At 54.0% G+C, this 13969-nt stretch overlaps 1 protein-coding gene across 1 annotated transcript in view; it reads left to right on the top strand.

The window, feature by feature from the left end:
* The window catches only part of SRCIN1 (SRC kinase signaling inhibitor 1), a 176938-nt gene extending 163796 nt beyond the window's left edge, over positions 1-13142 (top strand). The window contains 2 exon segments of the mRNA XM_050935301.1: positions 8764-8901; positions 13008-13142. Coding sequence (XP_050791258.1) covers positions 8764-8901; positions 13008-13142 — 273 coding nt within the window.
* The last annotated feature ends 827 nt before the right edge of the window (positions 13143-13969 follow it).

Below are 13969 nucleotides of genomic sequence, written 5' to 3'. Positions count from 1 at the left end.
GGCTCATCTCCTCCTCCACTGTCGCCCGCCGAACAAGAGTCAGATCCAACCAACCTGTGACTCACCCTCTGCCCCTGGCTCTGTGCTGGGAGGTGCTCTAGAAGCTGGCCAGGGGGCAGCATCTCAAAACATGCCCCGCGCCCAGCCGCCGCCTCGCCCTTTATTGACGGGAGCCATTGGCATGGCCCACGGCTCAGAGCATGGCAGCCAAGGAGCTCTGCTGTACCAAGAGGAGACGTGATGCCGCCCTGCGCGTCCCCATCCCCGGCTGTTCTGCTGCCCTCTGCCCTTCTCTGTTTGTGTCAATCTCTTTCCCTCTTCTGCAGTCCCATCTCCCGACGCGTCCCTCTCCCGACACCAGCAGCCGCGCTCCCCTTCTGCACCAGAGTGGCACCTCTGTGCTGCCTTTTCTGCCCAGTGTGTGCTGCGTGGAATCGAGCGTGGAATGGGGGGAGCTGAATCTCCAGCTGCTGGGTGGGGACGGTGTGGAAGCTGCTCCCCAGTGAGTCTCTGCCGCCAGCCCCTTCCTCTTTCTGGCAGGAGTATTTAGATCCTGGGGGGGTTGGCTCAGGCCCAGCTCTGGTCCTGGATGTCGGTGCCTGGCCTTGCCTTTTTCCCCTCCTTCCCCCACCTGCCTCTGCTGGATCCTAGAACCCCAGAGGGTGGTGATAGAATGAGACCTGCTGCGTCGGGGCACCCCATGTGCGGTTGTTCCCACACCACGAATCCCGGGAAATGGGGCAGCCCCAGCCAGGCACGGCAGGAGGAGCAGAATAACCCGTCTTGTTGCCCTGTTCTGCCACTAGGCTGCAGCGGCCAGCCAGCCTGATGCTGGAACAGACTCCAGCTGCCAGCTGTCGGTCCAGGTAAGCGCTATGGGGCGGGGGTGTGTGTGTGTGTGTGTGTGTGTGTGTGTGTGTGTGTGTGTGTGTGTGTGTGTGTGTGTGTGTGTGTGTGTGTGTGTGTGTGTGTGTGTGTGTGTGTGTGTGTGTGGAGGGCCTGGGCAGAGTCCCTTGCTAGCCCCCAGCTGCAGACAAAGGAAGTCCTGCCAGCACAGAATCCCCTACCCCTGAAAACACTAACACCTCCCTGCAGTGCACAGCTTGGGGGGGTCCCAGGCCCCTCTGTCTCCAGAATGTATTAGCCAAGCATGTCAGAGACACACCCCTTGTGTGTTCCTAGTCTCTGAGTGCCAGAAACTGGGACTGGACAATGGGCTGGATTGCTGGATAATTGCCCTGTTCTGTTCATTCCCTCTGAAGACAGGACCAGGGGCTAGCCGGACCATTGGTCTGACCCAGCCTGGCCCTTCTGATGTGCTAATGTAATAGTATCGGGTAGGATAAAGGCCGACTCGGCTCCTTCTCTGGGGATTTCTTCATTGTAGGGACCTGCAGCCCACTGCATCTCCTCCGCAGTCATCTTTAATCCTGATTTCAGCTCTGTCGGCAGGCTTTTTAAGCAGCACGTTGGCTGCGTGTTCCCGAGGGCAGCATCTATGCTGGTTAGGTGCCTAACTCCCATTGGCTCCTCTCACGTACCCAGGTGCACTGTACAGTCCAGTGGGCCTCTAATGGCATCGAGAGGTGCCTAAGTCACCATTCCCCAAAGGGGTTACTGAAACCAAGCCCTCCCTCTTGAGTTGTTGTGCGTCAGGCGTGGCCCAGCGCTCAGGGGCTGCAGAAGTGGCTGGATAGTCTGGGATTACAGACCCAGTGGGTGGATTGTGAAGTTGGCAGCCCAGGTTAGGCAGGATTACCTTCTAAGAAGCACTCAGCTTTGTTCATTTGCATGGTAAACTCCCACTTCCCGCCTGCTGTTAACTGGTCTGAATTTTCTCCATAGGAATCGGCCTCTCCAGCCAGTCCGGCTGTCCCCCTCCCTCAGATTGTGCTCACCGAGTGGGTGTCTGACCCACCTTCATCTGAAGCAGAGCAGGAGGTGGCTGCAGAAACAGGCAGCCGTCAGTGCGCTGACCAGTCCAGAACCAGAGAGGTGGGAATGGAAGGATCTTCACATGTTGAGCCTACACATGCCATGGCGGAAACTGAGAGAAACTTGGAGGGGTTGGGGCTCTTGTCAAGCAGCCCTGAGAACCAGGCTGAAAGAGAGGAAAAATCTCTCATCTGGGTGCCATCTGATTTCTTAGAGCAGGCTCCATCAGCACCTGGGAGCAGCCAAGCCTCCCCCCTCCAGCCTGGAGGTGCTCCAGGAGAGAGAGCATTCTTAGTAAGAACCCCCCTGACCCAGTCTCTGTCAAAGGATGGAGGGAACCCCTTGGTTGAGGAGGGAGGAGAAAAGGTTGGGACATTGAATGCCAGAGAGGAAGGCAGCTGTGAGACTGTGGCCTACGGGCCAATTGTCCGTGTGGAGGACAAACCCCTCATCAATCTCGTGAAAGAAGCCACAGACCCTGAAGTGGGTTCCGAGAAGGTCTCCTCCATCACTGACGAAGGCGAAGGGTCTAAAGCAGCCGTGGGATTTCACAGCGATGTCACAGAACCCAAAGCCAGGAGAACTTATCCAAGCTCGGAGAGGATGCCCCCCGCTTCTGAAGACCCCCGTGGGGCTAGCAAGCCGGCACAAAGGGAAGACCTCACTGGCTGTCCAGCCTCAAAGTGTCCAACACCAAGACCAAGATCTTTCCCAGGCAAAGATCCAAACCACCAGGTGTCTGAACAACTCACGATACAGCCTCCTGAGGAGCACTTCAGTGCTTCATCGAGATCCAGTGAGCACAGAGCCACCTCTGGACAGAGAACCCTAGACCGACTTGCGGATGGAGAGGAGACCAAGGCAGCCTCAAATACTGGAGGGTCCCCAGCAGAGAGAGAACACGAACCGGACCTAGAAGGCAAAACCAAAGAGGAAATGTCTCCTCTCAGCTTTGCAAGTCTAAGCAGCCACGAGATTTGTGAATGCACATACCAAAGACTGGACAGCCTTGAAGAAACTATCCGTGAGCTGGAGATGACCTTTAATGAAATCAATATCCACCCGTCAGCTGAATTTATATTCCGGAGAGAGCTGCTGGGACAGCTGGGGTCTCAGGATGACAGAGGGCTAAAGGAGGGCTCGGGGGATCTTGAACACAGTTGCTGGCATGCCAGGACCGTGGATTCAGGACAGGATGAGGCTGATGCTCCCAGAAGGTCATCTCTGAGCGGGACCAAGCCGCCTCTGCTCCCCAAGCCGCAGCTTCCGCTCGACAGTCCTAAGGTTTATTTTCTGTTATTCTTCTTCTTGTGCTCTACGCTCGGATTCCCTCTGATGCCTTCTCTTCCTCCGTCTCTCCCCGGCCCCACCCCTTTCCTGAGAATCCAGCCGAGGTGTAAAAAACGTCCCCTCCTCTTCCCCCGACATTTGGACAGACCCTGTGATAACTGCAAAAGGGGGGGAGAAATAACGGAGACTGGTGGCACGTGAACCGGAAAGGCAGCAGGCTCTTTGCAGACGAACTGGCCCACCTGGCATCGCTCTCTGTCTTTCTCTCATGAGCCTTGTGATGGATTTTTTACACCTTGTCTCCCAGCTGGGTGTTAGCGCTGAATTAGACCACAGTCAGCAGTCTTCATCCATTGCCCCCGTGTTCCGATGCCATCCGGTAGGGGAAGGGTGACTGGCTTCATGGCATGGCACAGACCTGGAAACAAGTGTGTCAGGGTGTGTCAGGCCCCAGTTAACCACTGAGACCCTGGCCACCCCTCTGCTTTGGAACTCGATTTGGAACTCGAGTGCTGGCTGCTGGGTTCAAATTCAAACTGTAGCTGGATGGCTGGATGTCAAGTTTGCTGATCAACCCCAAGGCAGTAAAATCAGGTCCAGATAAGAATGGGGGGGACCCAAGAGACCTGGGAAGAGAAGGCAGATGACAAGGGAGACATTCCACACGGGGCCTTAGTGGCAGGTTTGAGAGGTAATTTTAGCATAGGATGAGCACTGAGAGCCAAGTTCTGCTGAAATTTACATCTTAACCTGTGTCCATCTGGAGTAACCATATTAATTTCTGTGCCGTTATTCCAGTTTCATGCCCATGGGATTGAGGGCAGGATCAGGTCCCGTATAAAGGGCCCCTGCTCTGCATTGTGTTAATCAGAGTATGTCAGCGCTGCAAAGAAAAACCCGCGACACCAAATCTCAGAGCCTGGCTCAGGCTTCAGGGCTAAAAGCAGGGACGATGTTCCCGCTCATGCTGGAGCCCAGACTCTGAAATCCAGCGAGCGCAAAGGGTCTCAGAGCCCCGGCTCCAGTCCAAACCTAAACATCTACATGGCTACTTTTAGCCTGGCAAGCCCAAGTCAGTTGGCCCAGGCCGTGAGACTCACTGCCCCGGATTTTTCTTTGCCATGTAGACGTACCCTTAGGGACACCACGTTAGATCCCCTCCATTTGTGAGTAAAAGGATGGAGACTTTTCCGTGTCTCTCACTTTTCTGACTAATTGCACTTTAAGTGGCCTTGCTAAGTGGCAGATGGTCCTAATTAAATCCCAGAGCGGAGCTCCTGAAGCTGTCCAGATTGGTTGCAAATGGAATCTGCAAGGACCAGGCTTCTTGCTGAAGAGCTGATGGGGGAAGGGGGTGGAGAGAACTCCACCAGTCAGAACTCGCCTTATTCCTTTATTAACCCTCAGCTTTTATGAATGAATGAATCCCTTTTCCCTTCGTAGCAATTATACTGGGCCTGGTTCTTGCTTACATTAAGGCCCCTTGGACATCGCTGCGCCTGTGTAAATGGGACTTTAAATGGATGTCGCTGTTGTTTGCTGCCACTTCAGTTCTGGTTACACAGATGGATTGGTGTAGAGGGGCCACAGGGTCTGTCTACACTGCAGTCGGGTGATTGCAGCTCATATAGACGTACGCGAGCAGCTGTAATTCAGATAGCTTAGGTATGAGTAATGGTGAAGCTGCGGCAGCACCGGCTAGCTACCCAGGGTCCCTTGCATGCTGCCATGGCTTTGCTGCTGTTGGTATCCGAACGCCGGTCACATCTCTGATGGCCGTATAGACAGACCCTGTGTGTAAATGAGAAAAGTTTTATTTATCGCTACAGTACCAGGACCTGTGGTTGCCTGGATGCGTCACAAAACAAAGGTCTTGAAACAGGAGGCCACTTAGCTAGGGTTTGGCTGAATCGGTCACTAATCAGATGCAAATTCACCCCTGATCACCCTAAATTTCTGGGCTGTTTGAGACCCAGATCCAAATGTAATAGCTCACCCTTGTCTGTAATCACTGCAACAGGCAGCATTTCACACCAGAACATAGCTGGGCAGTGTTATTATATGTTCACAGCATGCACACAGAGAACTTAGACGCAGACAGAAATACGCCTGCTGGAAGGTTGCAGCGTAGCATGACTTTATATCTTAGAATTCAGAATGATAACCCACAAGAGCCCAAAAAACAGACAGCGAGAAATCAGGCTGCTCCCTAGAACAGCGCATCTCAACTCACCTCACTTTACTCTAGGCTGGCTGGCTGACACACTGGACTTCTCTTGTATGGCCCATTTAGCCTCACTCATTTACTATTCTGCTGAATCTAGTGTCATGGGCCTGATTTCTGTGTCACTGAAATGATGGTCCATCCATTTACAGCTCCTGGGTTAGGATGCTCAAGCCTGGCCTAAATTTCAGTTCAGCGCACGTCCTGCTCAGCATTCCTTTACAAAGCCCAGATGGAAAGACTCCGTTTATGCACCCATTGTAGCTGGTCCCAGATCTGCTAGTGTCTTTCCATAATAACTGTAGCAACCTGCATGGAACTTGGAGAGAGGAGCACAGGTTGCAGGATGGAAGAGTTTGGAAGAGGCACCAGAAAGGCAGTCTGTGTGCACATGGCTAGAATGCTAGCATGCACTCCAGGAAACAATAATAAGGAACTACATGGGGCAAACGATTGCAGTGATTGGTTACTAGCTATTCCTTGGGTGCAGCCTTGATATCCGCCCAAGTTACAGGACCTCTGTCTGCTTACAGATTAATCTTTTCTTTGTGCTGCCCTTCTCACCAGCTTCTGTATCTCAAACTGTACGTGGATAGCTAATAAAAACTGCTTTATTCCCACTGTCATGATTCCCACCTGGAAATCTGCCTCTGTCTCAAAGCATCTCTCTTTCTTTCGCTTTCAAATGCATCCTCTCATCGAGCCGGGATGCATTCCGTCTGCTTTCGGTTTTCCATTGGTTTCAGTGGTTTTTCCCTAGTCCCTGCTGGTTGCATTGCAGACCTACCTGATGAGAACGTGCTGATGGACAAGGCGGGGGAGGTAATATCTTTTATTGGACCAACTTCTGTTGGTGAAAGAGACAAGCTTTCACAGAGCTTGTCCTGCATTTCCCAGCCCTGAAGAGGAGTGTTATGCACACTTGAAACCTTGTCTCGTTCACCAACAGAGGTTGTTCCAATCAAATCTCTCACCTATCCTGGGACCGAAAATGCAAACGCGAAGTTTCCCGTTCATTTCTGAACATATCAAACCATGTGTATAATTGGGACCCCCCGGGGGAGAGGGATTAGGGTGATCTTGGTGTGGAAAGAACGGGGGAGTTGAGTTATTGGTCGAAGATGGGATCTGGCTGCAGCATCAAGATCCAGGTTTGGGAAAAACCCCAAATGAGGGACTTTTGGAACCTGTTTTTTGTCTCAGACGTCTACTAGGCCTTGGAGCTGTTTGCAAAACGTGGGGTCTGGATCCAGGCTTGGATTTCAAACCTCCCCAGCAGTACAGGGGTATTTGGCTCTGCAAGTAGGTTTGGGCCCATCTCAAGCACAGATGTTTGGCCAACAATTTCTAACCCAGATGCCTAAAATTACGCACCCAATTCCATAGTTTGGCACCTAAATCAAGGGCCTGGTTTCAGAGGTGTTGAGCACCTGCAGTTTCCATTGTCCTTAGCTGGAGCTGTGGGTGCTCAGTACCCACTGTGAGCACATTCATTTGCCTCTCTAGGTATCCCTCTGTGGGCACATTGGTTTTTACCATTGTGCTTTCTGCATGGGGCTGCTGGTGCTTCACATCACACTGGAGAAGAAAGGTGCCAAGACGGATTCTGATCTCAGTTACCCCAGAGTAAAGCTGGAGTAACTCCATCAAATTCGCTAGAGTAAATCTGGAATCATGCCATCAAATTGGGTGAGCAAGGGATGCATCTCCACTCCGGTGTCAGGTCTTCTGCTCTGACATCCCAGGCATGTTGTTCCCCCAGTCCCCGCACTCGGACATTTGCCGGCGACGCTCCCAGGAGACAAGAGTGTCGGGTCCCTGGTTAATTTGTATCTCGGGATGCTGAGGGACGCTGCGTGGGTGTGGATATCACACAGCACGGGTGGATCTGAGCGGAAGCCACCATGCATGGTGGGGATGCCCCTGCAGCCCTCTGGGAAACAAGCCCCTGTGCTCACTGAGAAGTGCAGGGAAGTCATTTGGAAGGCTGGACTCTGCATGGCAGAGGCTCTGGTGGCCCGTTTCCAGCATGGGGCAGTACCGAAGGGATGTGTTTCCAATGCCAGAGAATCTCAGGGTGATCATCCGCCCCCAAGAGAAATTTAATCCCCAAAATACCAGGAGGCCCCTTAAGACTCACTTGTTTTCTGTCTTTCTGATGGAGAGTTACGATGTGGTAACTGCATAAGTGTGCCGCTTTTTGAACAGCTCCGTCCTTTGCCGCCTCTCTTTGGTGACCCCTCTTCCCAAGACACATTCTGCCCCAAAGTTTGGGGGGATGGAGAGCCAGGGTTTTGGTTTGGCTCCATGTTACAGACCTGGGGCCATGAGCAAAGCTTGGCTCCCCCCCAGAAATCCTCACATGTTCTGGACTGCCTGGGTCTGAGGCTATGGTGATGGGCCTAACTGCCAGCCTGGGCCTCCCCTGAGATTCAAAAATCATGAGTCAGGCACACCAAAATAGCTGGACTTTTTCTTTAAATGATACATATGAGGTCCTTTGTCTTTTTGCCTTGTGCTTTTGAGCCTTTAGGCGCCACGATGTCAAACATCAATCTGCAGCCCCTGCTGCCTGGTGCTTCCCGTTGTTTCAGACTGAAAGCCCAGCTCCTCTCATCGTGCTGTGATGCTCAGAGCCAGGGAACTGATCAAAACACGAAAACTCCCATGACTTGGAAGTGGCAAGAGCTGGCAAAGCTGGAACTGCTAACAGTGCCCCGGGCCAGGAGCCATGGGTTGGCCCAGCCAGGCTGTATCAAAGCAAGGTTCTCCTGAAGAGGGTCTTGCTGTGCCAGAAATGCTGCCAGGAGCTTGGGGTTGTGGGGAGAAACCTACTAGTGAAAAGCAGCAAATGCAGGCTCGGTTACGCTCGCGGACCCAATGCACTGTTCTATAGGAGCCGTAACGTGGGTGCCAGCCCCTGCCCAGAGGGTCTGCGTTTACCACTCAGTCCACATAGGGGTGAGCTTTTCTAAAGCGCTTGGGTCTAGATCCTGATCGATAGCAGTTAGGGGCCTAAATACCTTTGAGGATCTAGGCCGTAATGTTGGCCTAAGTCTGCTCCAACTGAGGGACCGATTTCAATGCGGGGCAGGTCGGTGTGGAGCGCTGATGAAAATCTCACCCCTGTTGGCATCGCACGGGCCCTGTGGATCTCACCCACAAAGTACTGCGAGATCTGCCCCCGGGAAGCAAGGCCAGGAATGCCGCTGGCTGGCCCCAACCAGCTGCCTCCCACGCCCGGAACCGGAGCGAGCGTTAGGTTGGCTCATGTGTCTGTGGGAATTAACCCCCAACCCTGTGTGTCTCAACAGAGTGGCGGGGTTTCCATTCCAGCCATGAAGATGGTGAATCCGGCCTCCAGGCTGAAGCAGAGCCAGCAGGGAAGCCCAGACAAAAGCAAACACATCAAGCAGAGGATGGAATACATGAGGATCCAGGGACAACAGCAGGTAGTTCATCTCTAGAGCAGCCGCAGGGGGACACAGAGCCGTGCTTTTCTTGCTGTGTCTGCAGGGGAGGGTGGGATTAACTTGCCCGAGAGGCTGTGATCTGACAGCACACGTTTTCTGTTGCTGCCTTTTGGCCTCCATCCCGGAGCTTGCCACAGGTGAGCGGGGAGGTATCTGTGTACCTGGGGGAGGCAGCTGCCTCAGGGGAGGTGAGATGTGCAATCAGCTCTGCTGAGCCCGCAGCACTGAACTAGGCACTGAGCTGAGACCAGCAAACTCGCGTCACACATGGTCTGAGGGTCGAAGTAGGATTCGTCTCTTCTGAGCTCCCCACCCCAGCTCCATTTCCACCCTCCTCCCGTCGGTTGGGGTGGGCCATGCCTGTCAGTCACCCTTTTCTAAGGAGAGACATTGATCAGTTTGCCCTTAGATCCTAGACAGGCTTGAAGTCCCTTCAGAGCCCACTGTGCTTGCAATTGCAAGTGGGTACCCCCCCACCACTCCCCCCACGCTCCCCACAAAGTGATCTTGTGGGTCCCAGTCTGTATCCACAGGAGGCGCCCTCCTCTGGTGTCTCCTGGTGCATGCAGCTCTCTACTGGGGAGAGGAGCAGCAATTTATGGCCAGGGACAGTGGGATGTGGAGCTGACATTCATGCTGGGGAGACTCCTGTGGAACGAGGTGTTTGGTTGCTCGGCTGTGTTCAGAGTCCGACCTCAGAGCAGTTTGATGTTGAGCTCAGCGAGGAATCAGTAGCCCATTGATGCCTGTGCCAGGCTCCGCCCACAAACATTAGCCACGCCCAGTGCTCTCTGTTAGCAAGATCCCAATGGATGCTTCCTAAGGGGGGGGTTGTCTCCCTCCCGTCTCCGGCCCCCTCCAGATAATCCCGCTCCCCATGCATCTTCACCCAGTGCACTGCGGGCTCCCCCAATACACACTGGGCCCATTCACGGCTCTGCAGTGGGGCGGGGGGACCATTGTGGCTTCGACCTCCGCAGCAGCTCTGGGCCCGCATTCTTTCCGAGGGGGACATGTGAGATGGTGGGCGAAGGGGGTGGGGCGCTGGGAGCCCCTAGGGCAGGTTGATGAAGATTTGGAGTAGACCCCCCCCCCAGGCGCCTCCCCACTCCCCATTCCACGCGGGCTCGTCTGCGGTAGCACTGAGGGTGCAGCTGGGTTCACTTGCTTCTGTTGTTCTTGCCGATGCGAACAGTGCTCACAGTGGCTGTCCAGCTTTCTGAGGCCACAAGGCAAGGTAACAAAAGCCAGTTTCTAGCCCTTAAACCTCCCCGACCTTCCCCTCCCCGACTGACACCCTGATCCTCTCCTCGCACCCCACCCCTTCTCTGCCAGATTGTCCCCAGCACCCGTGCTGAGCCTGATCCCCCTGTCCCCGCTGAGCGACAGCACCCTGGGAAGGGCTTGTCCCATGTCCCATCCACAGTCCGTGTTTCAACCCCTCCCCCACCAATCCTACTGAAAAGTCCCAAATTTTGCTCCTTGGGGTGTAAAAAAACCCAGTGGATTCAAGGGTGGGTGCCCCCCTCCCCCAGCCCGGCCGCCGTGGCTGCACTGGGTTTTGAGCCACGTCACGTGAGCAAAATGGACCCGTCCCCGAAAGGATCTGAGCTGCTCCCTTTGCACGTTCCCCCCACCCCCCCAGTGCTAACCGGCATCCAGATGCCGAGAGCCCAGCACAGGTGCTGTTTGTCAGTTCCTGGGAGCAGCCTTCGGCCCCAGCCAGCTCCCAGCCGAGAGGCAGCCCCCAGCCCCCCCCCATGGTGCCATTGAGCTCGTTCTGCAGGGTAGGGGTGGGGGTGTCTGTGCATGGCCAGACTCCCTGCCCCCCCCACTCCACTCCACTCAATCTTGCAGTGTTACACTGGCCCATGACAAGCAGTGGTGTCCCCCCCAATATACCAGATCCCTTCATCTGTTCAGTTCTCATGATGACAATTTGGGGCTGATTTCCCTTTGCCGGTCCATGGGCGCCTGACTCGGTTGTGTCTGGCCTGGCGCATACAGGACTCCAAAGGACCAGTCAGGAGCTGCAGTTCGGGTGCGGGGGTGGGGGGGATCCTCCCTAGGTATGGAGACCCGACAGGTAACGCCACCGAGGCAATTCACCTAGACCCACTCCATCACCCCGCTGCAGACCAGAGTATCTGGCAGGGAAGCCATCATGTCCTGACATCAGGCCTCTGGCACTGGCCACCATCAGATGACAGGACGCTGGGCTAGATGGGCCATCGGTCTGACCCAGCGTGGCCGCTCCTATGCTCTTCTGTCCTCTCTAGATGCTAGCAGATACCTAGGGCCACAGGTGCCTAAGCCCTCCTAGACCCTCTCTTCCATTCCCTGCTGGTGCAGGATTGTGCCCCCGCACATGCCTTGGCCAATCTAGGGTCTCAGGGCTGTGATTTAGGCACCCATCTAAGGCAGCGTTTCGCCACCAGCTGGTCGAGAGCCTCCCGGGGATCACAAAAAAGCACAATTGGGGACGGGGGTGTCATAAGACATTTGCTCATTTTATTACAGTCTGAAGCAAAGAAAATCTCGCCCTCCCATGCCACACGTGCAGGTTGTGTTCCCTGGCAACCTCTCGCCGCGCACACACAATAGCGGCCAGTCGTGTAGCACCATTAGCACTGACACAGGGGTTTTTTTAACTCTTTTGTAGTTGCAAAAATTGTTGATTTAGTGTAAAGGGGCTGTTAAGCTGAAAACCCCATTGAGAAACGCTAGGCGAAGAGTTTTGGAGCAGGGCATCTAAATGAGCTAGGCGCACAGATGCCTTTGACGTTGGAAAAATCCCATTATAGGGTACCGCAAATCCATGGGAGTTTGGCACTCAGGTCATCTAGGCGGCTTGGAAAACGTCCAGGGTGCCGTCCAGAGGCCATGCCGTGCCCGATGCATCGCACCATGGGGATGGCTTTGCAGAGACCCAGCCTGACCTTGCCCTATCCTGATTCCCTCACCACCACCACCACCACCACCACGACCACCTGTTCCTCTCAGCCAGAAGCTTGGCGGCTCCCCAAGTCCATTCCTTCACCGCCTCGAGAGTCACACACTTTACTCTGCCAGAACCTGCCCCAAAGCCTGCTGTGGTCATAAGGAAGCTTTCCATTGCCTTCAGTGGCCTCTGGGATTGCACCCTTAGTCTTTCCTCGTGCCTTTGTCATACTGGCCCTTCTCTGCATGTAGGGGCCAGCTGCACAGCGGACCTCTCTCCCCTTCCATCTACCAACTTGGGGTGTGGAGGAAGTCTTGTAGGAGAACCTGTGGGTTTGCCTCTTCCCTAGCAGGTTACAAACAGCTACCGAGACCCTTCGCGTTTGCTCAGTCAGTCCCAGGTGTCCCTCACCAGGAGCTTTGCTTGGGCAACATGGACTATTCGATTTCAATGCTTCATAAAGTTTTGGGGTGCTGGCCTCGTTCCCCATGCTTAGGCTAACCCAGCTTGGGCGGGGACAGCTGAGTCACGTTTTGGAGGACCTACCCCTATCCCCCACTCCCTGTGGTTTCTGAAGCTGCCAGATTCCAATACAGGTCACTGAATGCTCCCCCGACCCTCCCCAGCCAAGCGATGCGCCCCGGGGTTCAGATACATCTATGAACAACTGTCCTTTTCTTTTGCACCTGTGGGGCGGCTCTGATAAACAGCACCTCTGCAGCAACCTCCCCGCTCCTCACCCCCCTGGAAATCCTGCCTTCCCCCACGCAGCTGTGATGCAACTAACTTGAATATAGTCATTGTTCTAACACGCTGTGCATGCCCAGTCTAACATTTCAATTCTTGTTCCCCCCACCCCAACCTTTCTCTCCTGTCTCCCTCTGCCTGCCTGCCTCGATGTGTGCGTGTGTGTCCGTCTGTCTGTCTCTCTCTCGCCTTCTCCTCTTGGTGATGCTCCTTCCCTCATCCAGTAACCCGTGGAACCAGATCATCTCGTGCTCTGTTTGTGGTGTGGACCTTTTCCCAGCTGCTCGACCTCAGGCCTAAATCAATGCTGCTTCTGAACAAATTCCTTTAAAAAAAAAAAAACTGTTTGATTCCCCCGCCCTTCCTCCTCCTCCTTGAATCTTGCTTTTCTTTCTAGGCCGCTAGATCATCTAAAGAGGCTAGTGGGCTGAGTGAGACTTCCAGTCCAGTCTCAGAAAAAACTACTCCTGGCAGAACATCTATCCCTGTATTGACTTCCTTTGGGGCAAGGAACTCATCCATTTCATTCTAACGCTCCTTGCCAACTTCTCATTCAACTGTTTTCCTCCTTCCTGGGGCCTGGCTTCTCTCTTCCCTACACTCCTCCCTTGGACTGTTTCTTGAGGCAACTTCAAAGGTCACCAGATGTCCCTCTAGCTTTTTATTTTAATTGTCCTGCTACACTATGGCCGACCTTCAGTCTCGCATCCTGCTCCACTATGGCCGACCTCCTGTCTCACTTCTTGCTCCAATATGGCCGACCTACATGTCCACTTCCTACTCCAATATGGCCAACCTGCCACTTTCTGTTTCTTCCTCTCTTTTTTCTGTTGTTGTTGCTCTTTCTGTTGGTGGTTTGTTTGTTTTTTTTTCCTCCCCTCTCGACACCTCCTTTTTTCCATCCTGGCATTTTTTGTTTATTTAAGAGCGCTAAGAACTTCACTCCGCCCGTTCTACGAGCGTCAAGCAACGAGGACGGTGCACAGCGCCAGAACCTGCCACGCCTAGTTCAAGGGGGACCAGAACAAAAGCAGAAGGCCGTTGACAGGGGGAGGAAGGGTGTGGGGGGGAGGCGGCTTCTGAAGACGCCTCAGAAACCCTCAGATCTGACTGTTAATGCGGCTGCCACTCCGTTTTTCTTTCCTTAAAGTTTTTTATCAGCTGTAACTGTGATTAATCCTGTAGGAAACTGTGCTGCAGTCTTCTAGCCAAGTCTTCATGGGTCAGTGGTGTTTTGACTTTGGGGCCTGTGCGTGCAGCTATTCTGTTGGGCTTTTGATTGTTGACTTGCTGAAAGGTCAGTGCTATATTGAAGGCCACCAGGGCTCATCTCGCAAGAAGCCAGCGCGTCAGTGTTTG

The sequence above is a fragment of the Gopherus flavomarginatus genome, chromosome 25, assembly GCF_025201925.1.
Source record: "Gopherus flavomarginatus isolate rGopFla2 chromosome 25, rGopFla2.mat.asm, whole genome shotgun sequence".
In the NCBI taxonomy this organism is placed as follows: Eukaryota; Metazoa; Chordata; order Testudines; family Testudinidae; genus Gopherus; species Gopherus flavomarginatus.
Note: the sequence above shows the minus strand (reverse complement) of the source record. Positions and strands in the feature narration are given on the sequence as shown.